Raw genomic sequence first — 20,826 nt, forward strand, 5'->3', positions numbered from 1 at the left:
TATATAGAAGTTGACCAAATTAATATGAATTAATAAAATCAGTGGGGGCATAAGCGGTTGTGTAGAGAACTTTCTCCATAAGAAACTCTTGTTCCATGTGATAAATGCATATGGATGGGAGGCTGTAGGCATGGTTGTTAATGAATAAAGATTGTGTGGCCTGGGTTTGAAATTTGGTTCTAGCTCTTATTAGCCTAACATTGGGCAAGTTAGCTTTTCTAGTAATAACGTATATTTTAACTGAATAGCTTAAATCCTGCTCACTATGTGCCAGGCATTTTCTAAGTACTTTACTTATCTTAACTCTTAATCCTCACAATTACTCCAAATTATCCTCATTTTACGTAAGATGAAATGAGGCTCAGAAAAGTTAAATAATTTGGACAAGTGAGGAATTAGGGAGCAGGCTTCATAGGAAGTTCATATCGAAAGTTCTTTTCTTCTTTTCCACCTCTCCTTCCCCTTCCTTCCATCTTCTGTCCTTTTTCTTCCCTTTTTACCATTTTCCACCTTCTCCTCCTCTCCCTCCTCCCATTCCCTCCACTCACCCTTCCTCTCTTTCCTATTTTCCTTTCTCCCCTCCCCCGACCTTCTTACCTTTTCTCCTTTTCCTCCCTAGTTACTCTTCTCTTCTTTTCATCCCCTATCCCTCCCCCTGGTTCATCCTCTACCTTTTCATTTTATTAATATCGGCATCTGTGTACTTGTTGCTGTGGTGAATACCAAAATTAGTCAGAGATCCTGCTCCAGAGAACTTAGAATCTAGTAGAAGCTAGACAACATTTATAGAAATTGCTTCAAAAGGCATGGAAAGTAAGAGCGTCCATTCTGTAGAAGTTGTAAGGGGGTGGCTGTGTCTTCTTTGGGGACAAAGAAGGATATGAGGAGGGATATCCTTCTTCACTTGTCTCAGAAGATGTCTTTGGAAAGACAGTAATTCTATTCTAACACATCATGGTTAAGTGCATTTTCTAAATATGTCAACCTTCCTCTCAGTTACTACCTGTGATGAATCTTTAGCTCATTAATTAATCTCAATACTTTTTTTTTGGTGGGGTGGTGGGCGCTGCACCTACAACATGTGGAAATTCCCAGGCCAGGGATGGAACCCGAACCATAGCAGCAACCCAAGCCACAGCAATGACAAAGCCACATCCAAACCCATTGTGCTACAAGGGAACTCCTGATCTCAACTCTTTTTTTATCTCTTATTTTGTCGTTGGTGAATGGCAAGTGCAGTAAGACCTAAAATGGAAATAGCAAAGGAGTCTATGCCATTTATGCAGTGTTTTTCAGTACGGTACTAACAAGTCAGTGTTAATAGATCGAGGGTACCCAGAAGAGGTCCACTGGTGTGATGGATGTCACCAGTAGACAGAAATGTGATCCCTGATGACATAAATCCATAGACCCTTCCTTTATTGCTCTGTGCAGTCAGTTCCTAAATAGTTTTGAAAATAATCTTCCTGTGTAAACTTTTATGTCATAGTGTAATTTCTCTGCATCTGTGAAGTAACCTTCGCAGTAAGTATCTTTTCAGAATGCCAGGTGCCATGGCAACAGGTGCTCAGAAAATGTTAGCTGGACTTTTAATTGCAACATCCAAAAGCTCATTTCAGAAAGTTTCAAAAGCTAGTGTTGTATGTCATGAAGAGTTATAATTACTTTAGTCATCTCAGCATGTATACCAGGTGTATTTTTGCTGTGAGTTGTCTTAGAAGTAAACATCCTCGTTCATTTTATTTTACTATTTTATTTATTTATTTATTTTTGCATTTTAGGGCCACACCCACAGCATATGGAGATCCCAGGCTAGGGGCTGCTGGCCTATGCCACAGCCACAGCAATGCAGGATCGAGCTTCATCTGCAACCTACACCACAGCTCACGGCAACACCAGATCCTTAACCCAATGAGTGAGGCCAGGGATCAAACCCACAACCTCATGGTTCCTACTTGGATTCGTTTCCTCTGTGCCATGATGGGAACTCCCCATGACTGATTTCCTTCATTATTCATAGGGTAAGAAAAATTCTAGTACTCTGTAAGATGATATATCCAAAGGGGATAGATGTTCCACTGACTTATATATCAGCTTTTATTTTCCGTTTTTATTTATTGTCAAAATCAGCATGGTAATTGAATACTGCCAAATTGACTTTAGATATCCAAGAGGCTAAAACTTGTAGAGGCAAATAAAGTTAGTCTTGTTAGGAAGTCCCATGCTTCAGACTACACAGAACCGGAGTCCTAAGTTTAAAGGGATGAAGTACTGGCCATACAGACAAAATTCACCTGACTTTTCAGATCTCACTTCTTAAAAAGGGTAATGGGATATTGGAGGGATGATTGGTTTTATCCTTTTAAGCAGTGTCTCAGTCCCTTTAAGTTTGTAACAGAATACCATAGACTGGATGGCTTATCAACAACCTTTACTTCTCCTTCTCCTGGAAGCTGGGGAGTTCAAGGTCAGACTGCTAGCAGATTCATTCCTAGTGAGGTTTTCTACTTGTTTTATAGATGGCGTCTTCTCACTGGGTCCTCCTAGGATGGAAGGGGCAAGAGAGCTGGGGTTTCTCTTTTAAGGGCATTAGTCTATTCATAAGGGCTCCATCCATCCTCTTGAGCAAATCACCACCTAATAACATCAATTTAAGTTTTAGGGTTTCAACCTATGAATTGCCTAAACATTCAGACCTAAGGAGCAGAAATATTCTGTGGTCCATATTACCTCTAATTTGCATATGGTTGAATGGTGATAAATGGAGGCATTTGAAAGAAACTAAAAATGGATGCATTTTTGCAACAGGAGAAAAAGATCTGAGAGATACGAACTAATAGTTTATTTTAAGCCCTAAGTAAGATATAATGTAGTAGTTACCTAAATAGTTATAAAATGAAATTGAAGTCAAAGAGGAGTTCCCTGGTGGGTCAGTGGGATAAGGATCCAGCTTGTCACTGCTGTGGCTTCGGTTGCTGCTGTGGCATAGGTTTGATCTCTGGCCTAGGAACTTCTGCAAGCCACAGACCTGGCCAAAAATAAAGAAATTAAAGTCATAGATACTCTGGCAGGAACATTTTGAGGAGAGACGTTTGTAGGAAGATTTGAAACAAGGCAAGGTGATTTAAAAACCTAGGTATTTTACTCCCTAATTCTGCCTTATTCTGAGAGAACTATTGCTTTTTGCACACGATTAATGTTCATTGAATATTTCTGAAATCGATTGCAAATTTTAATAAATGACTATTATTGTTTAATGAAAAGACAGAGCCATGCAGTTTATGTGGTACAGAACTCTCTGGTGGAACCTTCCCTTAGTCATTTAGTCCCAAGAAGATGTGTAGCTCAGAGAGCTGATCCAATAAAGACCAGTTAGATTTGACATCAGAAGTGATATTTTCGATTGTGTTAAGAACTTAAAAAACTGTACAAAAGAAGAAAGTTAGTATTGGGTTTTTTAGTATTCCTCTTTATTAATTTTATCCTGGATGTGTGTACCAGGTGTTCTGAGTCAGACTCCTTATTATCTCTGTCCCCTATGCTGTGGATTTTATCCCTTGATTCATGTAGTGATAGGTCATTGATCCTGTGGTGGTAACTGCATACTCCACAGGTGAAAGTCAAGGAAATAGAATATTTCTCTTAATGCATTTATTTTTTTAAAAAATTCTATTTATTTATTTACTTTTATGGCTGCACCCAAGACATATGGAAGTTCCTGGGCCAGGGATGGAATTCGAGCTGCAGCTGCAACCCACAATGGATCTTTTAACCAGTGCATGGCGCCGGGGATTGAACCCACAGCTCCTCAGAGACCCAAGCCACTGTGGTTGGATTCTTAACCCAAGGCACCATGGAAGGAACTCCTTCCCTTAATTTATTAAATGGGAGATGATAGCTGTGCTTCTCTCCTCTTGAAAGGGTCTCTGTGGAAATTTTATGGGCCCAAATCTTAACCCCAACGTATTGTTACATCAGTCAGATCTATCCAACAGACAGCTGTCTCCTTGGGTCTTGGCTTTTAGGACCTAGAGATGTCTCTAAGTTTTGTGGCTTTATCTCTTTTGACATTCAATGCCCAGCAGTAATATTCAGTCTCCCTTTAACTAAGAACCTAGTCCTTATGTAACAATTTGGGCCTCTTGTGAAGATATAGAGAAGTTACATTATGATTTTGAATCCAAAAAAATTAACTGAGTGAATAGCTAGATCTAATTTTCTTGGTGTATGAAGAGCAGAATATTTCCGGAAGACACGAAGGCAAATATTCCCTTCTTTACATCATATACACTTAGGAGGCTCAGGAAGCTGGGCACTGAGACATCAGGGAAGTTTTCTTTCTCCACAGTTAGGTGTTTTAAGTGGGAAAAAATTCTACCAGGTCATATGGATGTTTATGTAAAAATAATAAAGCATGGCTTATGAAGATATAGTAAGGTTGGTTTTCTGAAATGAGTTCTGAGAAAAATATAAGTGGTAGGAAAGAGAAATAAGATAACTGTGATACAATTATAAATGTGCATTTTGAGGAATCCCTTCCCTCTATTTAGTAGCCCTGACCTTATTTCAGACCTATCTAGAAGACTCCTGTTTCTAGAAATACATCAATAGGATATTTGGAAAATGTTTTTGCACTGACTCATTCTCTACAAAGAAGGCCTAATCCTCATCATCAGTTCAAATCTCTTGAAAGTTTTGAACTGGCATGAGGGTAAAATGTCAGCATTTGTATGTATTAATAGAATGTGTTATGCAAAGATCGAGTCTTTATGTTATGGGTTTTCAACTGGGAGGTTTTTTTTTTTTGAACGTAATTCGTTTTTGATCTCTGTCTGTATTTTTAAGCAAGATAAATATTGACTGATAGACTAAATTGACACATTATTTGGGTATGTGGAGTTCCCCTCAGTCATACCCTGTGAAAACCAGGTGTGAAAGATGTGATATCCATTCACTCTAAAAATAGACTCTTTTTCATTTTGAGTATATTGTCTCTCTCTCTGGTCTTTTTAATCATAGTTGTAAAGGTTAGCAACGACACACATTTAATTAGTTGGAACTCTTTCTTTCAGCTTTTTGCCTGAATTCGTCAATGGCGACTTTGATTCTATTAGGCCTGATGTGAGAGAATACTACGCTACTAAGGTAAACCCTTAGCACGCCCACATTTAAGATCTTTCTCATATGATTGCTTTTCCTATTGTCTTCTCTTATTCCCTTGGTGAATGTGTAAGGATCTAGAAACTCATTGCTTGGTTACTTAAGTTTTTTACTAGCAATTGTAATATGAGTTCAAATGGAAATTTAGAAAATGACAAGTGGGAACACAATCTTAGAAATTCTATGACCATCAGATAAACATTAATGCTTAGTCCTTTAAGCATGTCCATTTTAATTGAGTTGATAGCTTTTTTTTTTTTTTCTTCTTTTTTGTCTTTTGTTGTTGTTGTTGCTCTTTCTTGGGCCGCTCCCGCGGCATATGGAGGTTCCCAGGCTAGGGGTTGAATCGGAGCTGTAGCCACCGGCCTACGCCAGAGCCACAGCAACGCAGGATCCGAGCCGCGTCTGCGACCTACACCACAGCTCACGGCAACGCCATATCGTTAACCCACTGAGCAAGGGCAGGGACCGAACCCGCAACCTCATGGTTCCTAGTCGGATTCGTTAACCACTGCGCCACGACGGGAACTCCCGAGTTGATAGCTTTTATGGTTCATTAAAAACATTACTATTGTTGTCTGCATCCTCATTCGTTATTAGGTATTTTTCACACATCGTTTTAAATTTCACTTAATGAATTACTGTGTTTTACTTAACCAGTTCCCAATTGATGTACATTTAAATTTTGTCCATGTTTTTACATGGTCAGTGGAAGACATCTTTGTAAATGAATTTTTAAAAAAATATCTAAATGTGTGTTCCTAGAATTTTAGAACTACATTTTTCTCTTTAATATTTAGTTTTCTTGAAACTGTTATTAGTCTGTTCCGAATAACACTATTCATTACAACTCAAAATTAATAATAATGTGCAGCTTATTAAGGTGCTCATTTTGTCACTATTGCTCCAACTTCCAGAGATACTTGCTATTTAAGAACATAAAAATGATCTAATTGAGAGGGATGGAAAACACAGAGGAGTGTATTATATACCAATCAAGCTTTCACTGGCTTTAAAAGCAGGGCTTTTTTTTTTTTTTTTTTCTTTTCTGTTTAGGGCCACACCTGCATATGAAGGTTGCCAGGTTAGGGGTCTAATCAGAGCTGCAGCGGCTGCCCTATACCACAGCTCAAGGCAACGTAGAATCCCTAACCCACTATGTGAAGCCAGGTATCAAACCTGCATCATTATGGATATTATCAGGGTTTGTTTCTGCTGAGCCACAATAAGAACTCCAAAGCAGGGTTTTTTTTTTTTTTGTTTTTTTTGTTTTTTTAAATGAAAATTAAAGGCTCAGCAATTTTTCTAGCCACAACACCATCATCTGTGTTATTCTGAACTGGCATTAGCAAATTATGCATTTTTTAAAGAAAAGCAGTTTTTGAAAGAAACTTTAAGTTCTTTATAAGGCTTGGAGATGGATGGAATAAATTCAAAAAGAAGAAGGAGGAAAGCTTTTGTAGGAAGGAAGGAAAGAAGGAGGGAGGGAAGGAGGCAAGAGAGGAAAGAAGAGGAAAAGAGAAAAAAGGAAAAAGTGAATCTAGGTGCGGAAACAAGGTAAGGAGGTTATAAAGTGCAGGCTGTTGTGATGGAAATTCCAGGACCAACAGAGAAGGCAGATGTGGGCACATCCCATCTGCCCAGCAGCTGATCATACTTTCCATCAGCAAAGGAAGACTGTTCCCAAGTCAGTGTTTGATATTCATGCTCAATTACTTTAACATTGGCATGTTTCTCTTCATTCCCCCCAGTCTCACTTCTCATTAACTCCATGCCTCAACCTTGTTGGGATGGAAAGCCCTCAGCTTTGCTTACAATGCAGAGTTTTAGAAATCCATAGATATTAATCATAATTTGGAGAGGCCCGGACAACAGCAGACTCAGAAACCAGATGAAGATCTGGCCAGATGTGACTTTTCTCCCCCTCTCCTGAATGCTGCTGGCTTGCCAGAACTGTGAGTGTCAGTCTGACAGTTCTTGTGGAGGATGAGGAAATAACAGGACCTAATGGGAAGCCAGCTTTTTGTTTCTGAATGGCTCAGGGATAAAGGAAAAATTTGAGTTAATACTTTTTGATGAATTTCTCTTACGTTTCCTGCTTCACTTTTGATTTTAACCTCAAAATCTAATTTTATGTTTCTTAAGGTTTAGTTTTTAAAGTAGGATGAACTGAATCGTCTAATTTCTACATTGCATAGTTCTAAATTGAAAAAAAAATCCAGTTTTTTTCATGTAACTCACCACTTTTGAACTCTTTGGATCAGTTTTTAAAAGGCACCAGTGATGTCTTGTATAAATAATGTCCCCTGTAGAGCACATGGTGAATGTTTGGCTGCAGTTTTAATGGTGATGGTAATGACAACAAGTTAATGCAGCGTTACATACCATTCATAAGAGCCATTATCTCCAATTTAAGCCGTCTTTTAAGTTGCTCTGTTCCAAGTGAAAGGAGGTTATTTCCACTTTCTAATACACTTTTTCCCCACCTGGTCTGGATCTTCCCTGAGCTGGAACTGAGGCTGTATTGAAAAAAGTAAGATATGGGGGAAATTTAAAATGCTTAAGTTTTATTAAAATCATAAAGTGGATTTATAGCCAACATTTATTTATATGACTTTGCTCCCCAATACAGATATATCTTGAACTTACAAGAAAAATCTAGGTTTATATGACTCTATACAACTTTAGAATGGTTTGCCTGCTTAATTTGTGAAAACCTCTAAAATATAAAGTAGTGGATTTGTCAGCTTTTAAACAGAATATACCCAAATTCTTGCCATTTGTATTAGGTCGTTGTTACTATGTAACAAATTGTCCTAAAATTTAGCAGCTTAAAGCAGCAAACTATTCTCACACAACCTATCTGTGTAAGGAATATGAGAGTCAATTAACTGGGTGGTTCTGACCCAAGGTTTCTCATCAGCCTGGTTTTTCTCTCTTCTCAGGGCTACATGGGGGCTACATAAATCTCTTTCAAGATTACTTATGTGGTTGTTGGTCAGTCTCACTGGCTGTTACTTCTCACTAGCTTTTTTAAAAAAGCTTTTTAAAAAATTTAAAAATTTTTTAAATTAAAAAAATTTTTTAAATTAAAGAAAATTTTTTTTTTGTCTTTTTAGGGCTACACCTTCGGCATATGGAGGTTCCCAGGCTAGGGGTCTAATCGGAGCTACAGCCGCCAGCCTACACCAGAGCCACAGCAATGCTAGATCCGAGCCATGTCTGCAAACTATACCACAGCTCACGGGCAACGCTGGATCCTTAACCCACTGAGCGAGGCTGGGGATCGAACCTGCAACCCCATGGTTTCTAGTCGGATTCGTTTCTGCTGCGCTATGACGGGAACTCCCTCACTAGCTTTTGGTTGGAGGCATCAGTTCCTTGCCATTGGGATGTTCACAGCATGGCAGCCTGCTTTCCAGGGAAAGAGAGAGAGGAAAGAAAACATGCATGCAGGAGAGCCAGCTTCAGACAGAAATAATGGTCCTTTGTATGATCTAATTTCGTCACTGATATACCATCTTACTGAATCTTCTTCCACATGTTATTAGTCAAACAGACCAACCCTGGTACAGTATAGGACCAGGCTACATATAGGTGGCCAGCATTGATAGCCTTGTGGATACTTGCCACCAAACCATCTGACTTGGTTCTGATAAAACTTGAGTGTTAGGCAGAGAGAAAGATGTTTTAATTTGGTCAGAATGCATTCTTGGTCTTTAAGTAGTAATATGTAAGAGGAAAGAAGAAACCAGAAATGGCCATTAGCAGTTTCTCTTTGATTAGGTCTTTCTATGCATAACCTGCTTCGATTCCATACCAATCACCTAATCATTAGTCTTTATAGCCCTTAAATATTTACTCGTGTGGATTTTGTACTGGAAGAGGACAAGCTCTGCTCTACCACTTAATTCCATATGTTCCACAGGGTAAGAACCAAGCTATATAATTTATATCTTATATTAGTTAACATGTGGTGATTTGTGTTTTCCCATGCATGCCGAAGCTCCATGTAACCTATTTTTGATATTAAACATATAGATACAAAAAACATTGATTATACATACTGATGATCCAACTGATGATATATACCGATGTACAACTGCTATTTCCCTGAATCATATGGTATGCCATTCTTAATTTAGTCCATAAAGCCTCTTTTTTTTAGATAGCTGTAAAATCGGTGATTCCCCCTTTGCCCATTTGTCTTAGTTCTTCTCTGCCTGGTTCACTAATATTAACTCAGAATGAGGAATGTCTCTCGAAGAATTTCCCCTTGATGTTTTATTTTATATTTTTTACTTTCTGAGTCAGTCAGTGCTTCCTTAATCCAAGGCTAAAATCACCTATTTCAGTCCTTTTAATTATTCCATCAATCATGCCTACATGTGTTTCAGTTTCCTGAGACCTTTTGATGAAACTGTAATATCTCATGTAACTTCTGATATTCTTTCATTGCTGTATAGTCTGTGGGGATTTTACTGGATATAGGAAAAGGGTTTTAAAGCATGTGTCTTTACTGCTTAGGAGGGTAAGGAACTAGTTACACTATTTAACTGATGCCTTAAAAGTCAAAGAAAAATTTTACCATTAATGAAGATGCATATGATAGAAGATAGCAATGTGTTGTAAGTATAATGATAAAAATGTAAAATATTTAAAATATAATAAAAATTAAACAATGCTATTTAGCCCAAGTTTATGTTGTGGAAACTGGGGCCCATAAAGCTTAAATGATGTAAGGAAAATGGTAAAGCTAGTCAAAGACAGCTCTTGGATCAATGTCCATATTTTCTCTTAAAAGAATTTTGGGGAGTTCCCGTCATGGCATGGCAGAAATGAATCCAGCTAGGAACCATGAGGTTGCAGGTTGGAACCCTGGCCTGGCTCAGTGGGTTAAGGATCCGGTGTTGCTGTGAGCTGTGGTGTAGGTCGCAGACGTGGCTTGGATCTAGTGTTGCTGTGGCTGTGGTGTAGAACGACAGCTACAGGTCCGAATGGATCCCTAGCCTGGGACCCTCCTTATGCCATGGGTGTGGCCCTAAAAAGACAAAAAGACAAAAAGTAAAAATAAAAAAATAAAAGAAAAATGAAAAGAATTTTGTTAAATCTTGGACTTATTTGCTATTACCACTTTTCAGCAGATTACATCTTCGATCCATTGGACAAGATAGTTACTCCTTGTGTAAGGTATTGAGCATTGCTGGGAATGAATGGCAGAATCACCAGCAATGTGAGAGTGTCAGTGTGATAACCAAACACCCTCCCTTCACATTTAAATTATGTTTCTCCCTTTCATCCCCAATTCTGGAGTGGCAAGCATTGGGCCAGACCAAGAATGACCAAACAAACTGTAGACTATTAACATACACAAAAGCTATAGAACGTGGAAGTGAGCCAGGACAGAACATCGAAGAACTTGTGTTGCTTTTGAGAAGTATGAGATGCTATAAATGTTATATCCAATAACAGAAAATTGCCCATAATTTTACATCTCATCATAATGGCTGTGTTTTACTTTTAGGAGACTGAGGATTTGGGTTTGAATATGTTTTTTGCCCTGTCAGAATAATGGGAAATGGGCTTTTGGTTGACATTTGAATAGAAAGTCTGATTTTTCTTAAATTAACTACTGATGTTAAGCAGAAAATGATTGTGGCTCAGTTCTAATTTAAAGACGAAGACACTGATTTTCAAATAGCGCAGGCAAGAGGTATGGGTAAGTATACTACTTATAGATGTCATCGCTAAGTCTTGGCTATTAGTAAGTGTTTTTTTAGTTTTTAAGTTTTTATAAATAATGAAGTGATAATGTTTTCATGAACTAGCTATGTAAATTATTTTTGAGTTGTTAGCTTGCTGAATGGAAGTCGTACCAAAGCATACAAGATTAAATCATTTTGTAAAACACTGGCTTTCTCATATACTTTGTAATAATGATTTTTAAAAAAGTGTTATTTGCATGAATGACCTCTAAAAGAGAAACCGGACAGGGCCCTATGGGGCTCCTGGGCGCAAAAGCCTTTCTGTGTCCCCCATTTCTTGCTCTTAGGAAATAGGCCTCATTCAGCCTCCTTGACCTTCCCTGAGTTCCCAAGGACAGATTCAGACAGTTGTTGATCAGGGAAGGGAGGAACATTCATCAACAATAGTACAGCTTTGAGGCAGGATCCTGGTTCCCTCTCAAAAAATACACATAATAATATAGGCATTTTATACACTTAACAGAAAAGTTGTATTCCTTATGCTTCTTTTAGAAAAGAATACTTTAAAATTGAACAGCTTGGAGTCCTTCCTTATCCTCCTCCCTGATTTAATTGCACCTAGACCCAATCAAGCTAAGATTAGGCACCCTGAGCACAATTGCCTGTGGGTTAAAGATTATTAGCATGATGTTTTTCAGGAACTTCCCTAGTTTGTTCTAATCTCTGATCAATATGCCCTTTTTGCAAGTAACTGTTATTCTAAGCAATGACCCAGAAGACCACCATTGTGAACTTACCCAGATCTCCTGAATCCAGCTTTGATGAGTAGGATTCCCCCAAAAGAAAGAAGAATGGATGTTTGTCCCAATCCTGACTTCTATCTGAAAACCTGTTTTTCTTCTTTTTACTGTAAAACTCCTTGCCATTCTTTCTAAGGGGGGCAGGGGCACAGTCTTTAAGGCATTAGCCTGCTGTGACACAACTCTGCTTGGCAAAACAATAAAGCTATGTTTTTCTCCTTTACCCAAAACTCTGTCTCTGAGTTTCAATTCGGCACTAGCAGACAGAGGGCCGAATTTCGGCAACAGAGGTGCTATAAAGAATATTTTAATGTAAAGGGGTAATATTTTGTTTTATGTTGCAAAATTGTCTACTTAAGAGCTTTTTAATAACTATCCCCAGTAACATCGATTTTAAAAAGATTTGTAATTTCTGTAAGCTTACAAGTGATGAACCTAGATTTGATTCAGTTATCAAAATCAATTATGATTTTCTTTCGAGTTTGACAAGGGCTTGCTTAAATTCTGTATAAATTTAACAGAAAATTCACTGACATTTTTAATCTTTATGAATCTGATTATTTTGTACTTTTAGCTGTGTCTCTTCCTCAGTTCTGCCCAGCCATATGACAACAACTTTTAGATATGGCAGAATTAACTAATTTAGAGAAAATGGCAAACTGGACTGTGAGAAATTGTATAACATCAGCAAGTTTGACTATTATGCCAAGCAGAGGAACTGTGTAGGTATATAAAGCTCATCTCCACTTATTGGTATATTTTTAAAAATAAAACAACAAAATAAATCAAAATCCCCTGAGTATAGCAAATTCTTAGGCTTAAGCAGGAAGACTAATTAACATATGCTGAGCTATAAAGGCTTTGTTAAGAGAATTACAGACAGGCAGTTTCCCTTGACAGCTGAGTGACAGGTTCTTTACTTTATACTCTCAAAACTGGTTGGCTTACCCTTATTAGCATCTCAGTAGGGGAATGATGAGACAGGCAGGGGACACTACAGGAAACTGTCTCTTGAATGCACCTTAATTCTTATGCTTTCCTCAATCATAGTCCTTTCAGATTGTCTCTATTTTTCAAAGGCTGTTTTGTCTGAATTTGTTTAAATACTTAAGGTATTTAAAAAGGGGGAATCCAGGTCCTTTATATTTTTGAGAACTCTCAAGTGCCTAACATGTGACTCCTGGGCTCTGCCTGCCTCTTCTCTCACTCTCTAATCTCTGGGGCCGTTTCTCTTCCCTCATTCATTTGACTCACGGAACTCCCTGCTCATCCATCCTGCTCCCTCACTATCCTCTTGGGTATCCCCACCTATTGCTATTGGGTTTTCCTTCCTTTGTTCATTTCTTGCAGAGCCTGATCTAAACAGTTTTATCATAATTTTCCTCCTTATCCCTTGTTAGTACGTGATTTGCAACCCAAAGCCTTGGTCATTTGTTCTGGGATCCCTAGTAATTAGAGTTCTCATGAAAGTTTATATGATGCAGATGTATAATCCTTCTTTTACATACTTGGTATAAAAAAATTTACACCAAGTGCCACAGGATACTTGGTATAACAAAGATTTCCGTGATCAAGAATTTGTGAAGGAGTTCCCATTGTGGCTCAGCAGTAACGAACCTGACTAGTATCCATGAGGACAAGGGTTCGATTCCTGCCCTCGCTCAGTGGGTTAAGGATCCAGCGTTACTGTGAACTGTGGTGTAGGTCACAGAGGTGTCTCAGATCTGTCATGGCTGTGGCTGTGGCATAGGTTGGCAGCTATAGCTCTGATTCAACCCCTATCCTGAGAACTTACATATGCTGCAGGTGATTCCCTAAAAAGACAAAAAAAAAAAAAAAAAAAGTGAAATTTGATGTTCTTTAGGTCTCTCTTAGAAATGCACTATGCACAGTATCATTTAAAGTAAGTCTGCTGAAATTTTAAATTTGTTTACCTTAGTACTGAAAGGATGAAAATACAACCTAACCCTCCCAGAACCCAGGAAGTTAATAAAAAGCTCTAAATGCCCCCGAATTCCAGACCCTGCTCGCTGCCAGTAAATAGGTAGAAGGTCACACTTCCTATTGTTCTAGGGCCTGCTATCCTGGCCTAAGTAAGATAACAGGGAATGAGTTGACTAATTGCTTATCTGGATTCTGTAAAACTGACTAGCACCATAGAAGAATTGATTACACATAGAAAGCCCTAGTGACCTATCTTAAATCTCTGCCCAGAAGCCTACGCAGATGCGGACCTCCGGAGCTATTTTAAATTGATTGGTCCACGGAGCGCGGGCTTTCGCTATTTTAAATTGATTGGTCCACGGAGCGCGGGCTTTCGCTATTTTAAATTGATTGGTCCACGGAGCGCGGGCTTTCGCTATTTTAAATTGATTGGTCCACGGATCTCAATATTTTAAAATGATTGGTTTGCGACGCACAGACTTTGTTGTAAACCCCATAAAAGCTGTCCCGATTCCGCACTCGGGGCCGCAGTCCTCTACCCCTGCGTGGTGTATGACTGTGAGCCCCAGCGCGCTTGGAATAAAAATCCTCTTGCTGTTTGCATCAAGACCGCTTCTCGTGAGTGATTTGGGGTGTCGCCTCTTCCGAGCCCGGACGAGGGGGATTGTACATTTACTGGCCTTTCAGTACTTCTCAAATGAGACCACTGAAAACCTACCCTTTATCCATTAACATTTAATGTAGTATTTTGGTTTCAAAAATATATTTAGATGCTTATAAGTTTGTTCTACTGTTTCTCTACTTTTAAAACTTGATAAGAGAAAATAATCAATACAACCTCAAAAATAACAATAGCCCACAATTAAAGAGCTTACAATATGCTACTTTCATATGCACTTTCATTTATAGACTTATTTAATCTTTGCAACAAACTTTATTAGGTTAGAACTATTACCTGCATTTTACAGGTTAATATGGAAGCCTGCCTAAGCTCGCACAGCTAGGAAAGGGTTGAAGTGGGATCTGAACAGGCATTCGGCCCCCAGAACCCATGCTCTTTTCTAGCCATTTCATCATAATCCTCTGGTTGCAAGAGGGGGGTTTCCTCAAAGGAAAATGAGGACCGGGTGAGGAAATCCTGCATTCTCCTTTGTTTTGTGAGTGTTCAGTTTTCCTTTCCTATTTCTACTTAGTTCTCATTATTGAGCAACAATACCAAGCCACCTTCAGTGCTTCTGCTCCTTCCTCACCAACATCCCGGTTTTCCTAGGAAGACTTGGCAGAGAGCCCCAGGGGAGACTAATTCTATCCTTGGCATACTTGTAGTGGGTGTGAAGGAGAGGCACCTGGATGCTCACAGGAATATTGTCAAATAGAAGTTTACTCAAGCATCCAAATAGAGGAAGAATCTCCCTAGCTCCTTGTTTTCAGGGTCCCTAAGACCATCTTCAAGTTTCATAGTTCCCTAGAGGACTTGTAAAACTCGGCACAGAGTCATATGCACAGCTGGGATTTATTACAGCAAGAGGCTGGAAAGCAGAATCAGCAAAGGGAGAAGGCACCTGGGGGAAAATTCTGGTGACATGAGTTGCCAGTTCCAAGAGTCCTTTCCTGATGGAGTCACATAGGGTGTGCTTAATCATATGGTAACAGATGTGAAGTCTTTTTACCAGGGAAGCTCATTTGAGACACAATGTCCAAAATCTTACTGGGGACATCCATGTGTAAGCCCCCACACCCTCCATATAGCATATATCAAAATTCTGGACTCCCAGAAGGTTAAAAAAAAAAGGAGATGTTCAGCATAAACCACACTGTACAAATAATTTAGGCACAGTGGGCCACTGTTGGGGACAGCTGTTTATTAGCTTGGGGAACTGTCTACCATTTGAATTCTCAGGTGTTAGAGAATTAAAGATAGCATTCTCAAGCTTGCTGGGTTAAATCTTTTGGGCACCCTCTTCCACTGGGAATGCTGGCTCTGCTTCTAGGAAAAAAGCCATCATTTACGACCTTGTGCTGTTTTAAAATGACTTTTGACTTCTCTTAATAGGAGTGGTGACTTTCTTGTTTGAAATGCTTAAAGTTTTCATTCAATGCCATGTTGAAAGGAAAAGTTATTTTACAACATCCAGGGCAGTGAAGATTTCACCAGATTAGAATGTCTCTTTATGTTTGGAATTGAATGGAGAATTGCTACAAGGTTAAATTACATTTATTCATTTCTTTTATACACCATCTAGAAAAACCAAAAGAGAACACTGCATTATATTAGGCAACCTGTTACTTGGTTTTTTGTTTTTTTTTTTTTAAAGAATTTAATCATGTGACATTCTTGCTGATGAAATTGTTACTTGCTGGCTGTCATTTGATAATTTTAAAAAACTTTTTAGTTTGAAAAGTAGACCTGTTTTTAGAAGTCTGGTAAATAAAACTGAAGTAGCAATCTACCACAGTATGCTTTATATAATAAAGATGAAAGTGGAAAATTGTTACTTTGTGATTACATCTCTACAGGGTAAAAAGACAATTTTGATACCTGTGTCAAGGAACATAGATCATTTAGATTTCAATTCGCTTTATGTAACTACTCCCCTTCTTAGCAAATTTGAGAACAAGTTGGGGCTAATTTTAGATCTCTGTCTTTGATTATTCACAGTATAAGTCATTTTTCTTTATGCCTGCTGAGCTTTTAATCTGGCAAACAGTTTCTTATTACAGAGTTCTCGTCAATTCAATTTAATGAGATTATGGATCCCCATTAGTAAAAATGGTACTAATAAGTTCATTTTGGGGGAGGACTCTTGAGTGTACCTCCCAGAATATTTTTGAGTGTTTGTCATGCTTACGTATAAGAAGAAAGGCTGCTTCAGCAATGAATAGAGGAAAATAAAAGTGTGAGGAAGCTAGAATTTTAAGACCCAATAAAGTTCTTTTTATTGTTGATTAATTTGAAAAAACATATCTACTTGTGATGGTATGATAAATTATATTTCATGTTTTCAGAGCCAGCTTGAAAAATGATTGTTGATATCTTCTTGCTGTCTTTTCTTTACCCTTGACTGATACCTATTTCCCTTCCCAGAAGTGTCTGTTTTTTCATACTGTCCTTTAGCTCTTTCATCCTCAATTGGATAAACCACTTCCAGTCCCAGCCCTGCTTCACCCTCTAAAATTACATTTTCTTTTTCTCTCAAATGAAAGTCATCTTTCCCTTAATGAAATATCCGTTTGCTATTTAGAAGCAAGTATAGCAAGCAAACAAAGTCACAGTAAGAAATGAATGATGAATTATTTTTCATACTGTTACTTATATTTTAAAAGAAGAAGCTCTTCACCTCCTGTACTACTGGTAGAAATACTCATTTTTACAGCCTTCCTGGAAAGCACCCTGGCCAGGTCTATCTAGAGTCATAAAAAAATGTTCTTATAGTTTTCCTAATAATTGCACTCCTAGAATTCAACTCTTAGAAAATAATCAGAAATAAACACTTATACACAGAAATTTTCAGCAGAATGATAGGTTTAATAGGGAAAAAATTGAACTGCATCATAAATATAATGATAAATACAGTGACAATATAAGGAGTTGGGGAAATAGAAAAAAGGCAGGAAGAGGGAAACTAAATGTCTGTGGGTGCTCTGAAGCTCCAGCCCCTGGGCTATGGTAGAAGCAGCCTGGAATCAGGCAGGGGTTCATATCTGCCTAAAACTAGAGAATTTTCAGGATTTAAAATGGGGGAAAACCAACTAAGTAAAGGTTTAGTATAAACTACAAAGGCATTTTTCTGTTTAAACCTCCCAAAATACCCAAAGTTCAACAACCCCAGATCCAAGCCATGTCTGCGACCTATACCACAGCTCACAGCAATGCCAGATCCTTAACACACTGAGCGAGGCTAGGCATCAAACCTGTCTCCTCAAAGTTACTAGTCGGGTTCATTACCTCTGAGCCACAGTGGGAACTCCCTAGTTATTATTGATTTAGTGAGGAAGGCTGTTTATTATCAATAGATCACAATTTTAAGATTCTAATTTTAAGATACTTCTGAGGTTATCTGATTTTTCAGAGAATTATATATTAGAAAAAAATCTTAATTTATGAAAAGCAGTTTAGATTTTGTAACTCTACATGCATATTTTATTTAATTATGCTGGGTGAGAGGCTATATGCCCATCACTCCAAATAAATTTTCAAAATTGTAATGAATAGTACGTAGGAGGGAATAACACTTATGAATTCGTAATCTTATAAATGTAGTCTATAAAGTTACAGTAGTTGTCTTAGAGTCCTATAAAATTTTTGCAGAATAATTTGCCCAAGTCCTTTCTTGTCCTAAATATATGGGCACTAGTGACTTCACCTAAAATAAATAAGCTAATAGCAAATTTGGGAATGCCTTCATTAGATGAGCACTAGTGACTTCACTTAAAATGAATAAGCTAATAGCAAATTTGGGGGTGCCTTCATTAGATTTGCTTCTTGTTTTAATGAGGCCAAGTCTCTCTCTAGATATAGTGCATGAAATAACAATTGGTATGTTTTATAGTTTTTTCCAAAGGATTTGTTTCCTTTCCTATTAGGGGATTTTAAAGGTGTCAGCATGGTATAACCTGATTGGTGTTATGTGTGTTAAATGTAAAAACTCATTAACCTACATTAGTTAAGGTATTGGCAAATGGTAAATTAAATAATCTAGAATGGCAGCCTAATGGCTTTTGTATTGATTTTTTAAAATTGGGTTGATTATTGACACTCATTGTCTTTTAATAATTTCTTACAAGTTGTCAGTAAATTCAAAAATATTTTTATAAGCCTTTGCACAAGGTTCAGTATTTGCTTACTCTGGTCATCTTTGATGTGAAGCACTGTGACTGTAGCATCTGATGCTTCTAGAAATTCTTTGGAAGTGCTGAGTTGAGTGTTTCTCTGGGTTTATCGCTGTGCCCAGTACTTTCTGGGCACTGTCACCGGACATCTGGACAGCAGATTTAGTTTACATATTAGTTCCATGACAGATGAGGGCTGTGAGGCTCAGGCAGATTTTTTTCAAGGCCTGAAAAATTTCCCTCATATTAAGTTCCTTGTACATGTATAGAGTTTGGTGGTTAAAAATCACCATTTGTGGGCCTAGAATAAGATTGGTTGATGAACTCAACCCATAAGTCAAATCTGGTCTGCAGTCTGCTTTTGTAGAGCTGGTAACCTAAGAATGGTTTTCGTAGTATCAAATGGTGAGAAAAAATGAAAAGAGGAAGACCATTTCATGACACATGAAAATTATGTGAAATTCAGATTTTAGTTTTATTGGAACATAGCCATTCCCATTTATGTATTATTTTTTTGTTCCTAGATGCTTTCATGATGCTAGGACAGAGCTGAGTAGTTGAGACAGAGGCCTTATGGCTTGCAGTATATGAAAGAGTAACATTTGACCTCTTATAGAAGAACTGTGCTAATCCTTGGTCTAGAACGATAATTTATCTCAGGCTCTTATAAGTGACTTTATTCATTATTGAGTGCTTCCTACTTGCCACGTACCTGAGATGGGTTCTTGTACTGTGAATGCAGAAGTGAACAAAGGGATGTAGTGAGTACCTTCATGGAGCTTACAGTTTAAAGGTTATTTTGATTTTTAAGTAGTAAGTTAGATTAATGAATTACATAATAATACAATCATTTGTGGGTTTTTTTGGTTTGTTTGTTTTGCATTTGGAGGTTCCCAGGCTAGGGATTGAATCGGAGTTACAGCTGCTGGCCTATACCACAGCCACAGTAACACAGGATCCAAGCTGTGTCTGCAACCTATAGTACAGCTCACGGCAGTGCCAGATTCTTAATCCACTGAGTGAGGCCCGAGATCAAACCCCCAACCTCATGGCTACCAGTCGGATTCGTTTCCACTGCGCCACAATGGGAACTCACCATCATTTGTTAAATGATAAAATATTTAGATACTCATAAGGTAGTAGTGATTTTAATAAAATCATTTGTAAAATTATTTGGTTAAGCATTTACCATAATCCTTATTTGAGCCTTTTTTCTTTTTACAATATGTGTTAGTATACCACACTGAACCTAAACCTGTCTTTTTTTTTCTTTTGCATTTAAGGGCCACACCCACGGCATATGGAAGTTCCCAGGCTAGGGGTTGAAATGGAGCTAAATCTGCTGGCCTACATCACACCCACAGAAATGTGGGATCCCACTGTATCTGCAACCTACACCACATCTCATGGCAACTCCTTAACCCACTGAGCAAGGCCAGGGATTGAACCCATATCCTCATGAATAATAGTTGGGTTTGTTTCTGCTGAGCCACGACAGGAACTCTAAACCCATCCTGTTTTAGGTGTCTGGTGCTTTTATTGTTATTAGGATAATATATTGCAAGCTGTATTTTTGTGTTTGCATAGTTTTAGATGCTGGCAGTATTGAAAATTAACTAGAACTATTTCCATTCCAGAGCGTGTTCTGAAAACTGTTTATTGCTAAATTTTGATAAAGTTTCTGGTATCAGATTGTTTCCTTAACATTTGTCTTTCTATTATGAAAAAAATTATGAGTCATTCAAAAACACTGTAATTTATGTAGTACTTTATACTGTTGCATTTGTATTTCACTTTCCCTGATTGGATGCTAACTTTATTAATGTATTGTTGCATTTTAATTTATGTAATTGCATATGAAGTATTAATATTTGTCACCCTTTTAAGAAGCTGTATTGATCATGCCCTAAAACAAAATTATCTAATTTCCTAATGGCAGCAGAGAGCATAACACCTGAAAATATAACATTGATGTTGCTTTTAGTCTCCTAAGGAGATAAATGGTTTTAAATCTTTTCATCATTTATCTGTCTATCCATCAAACTTACTTTTTTGGGCAGGTGGTGGGGGCATGTCTACGACCTGTGGAACTTCCCGGGCCAGGGATCAAACCTGCACCACAACAGTGTCACAGCAGTAACAATTCTGGATCCTTAACCACTGGGCCATGAGGGAACTTCTTTCCTTTAAACTTGTATTGATTGCTTGTTAAGTGTTGGAATTGTCCTAGTAACTGAAATGCGGAAGTCAGTTTCCAGAGAATGAGATTCGGTCGACTTTGGTTAATTTGCTCCATGAGTACATTGTGTCATATGTAAAATACTGCTGCTATCTTTTTTAGGTTGATTTGCTTCTTTTCAGTCTTCAGACTCTTCAGATCTAATAAA

At 38.0% G+C, this 20,826-nt stretch overlaps 1 protein-coding gene across 13 annotated transcripts in view; it reads left to right on the forward strand.

Moving 5' to 3' along the window:
- TPK1 (thiamin pyrophosphokinase 1) overlaps nucleotides 1-20,826 on the forward strand; it is a 373,809-nt gene that overhangs the window by 175,384 nt on the left and 177,599 nt on the right. For all 13 annotated transcript variants that reach the window (XM_021063594.1, XM_021063598.1, XM_021063590.1 and 10 more), the window contains one exon: nucleotides 5,073-5,145. In XM_021063594.1, coding sequence (XP_020919253.1) covers nucleotides 5,073-5,145 — 73 coding nt within the window. The remainder of the gene's footprint in view (nucleotides 1-5,072; nucleotides 5,146-20,826) is intronic.

Source organism: Sus scrofa, chromosome 9, assembly GCF_000003025.6.
Source record: "Sus scrofa isolate TJ Tabasco breed Duroc chromosome 9, Sscrofa11.1, whole genome shotgun sequence".
NCBI lineage: Eukaryota > Metazoa > Chordata > Mammalia > Artiodactyla > Suidae > Sus > Sus scrofa.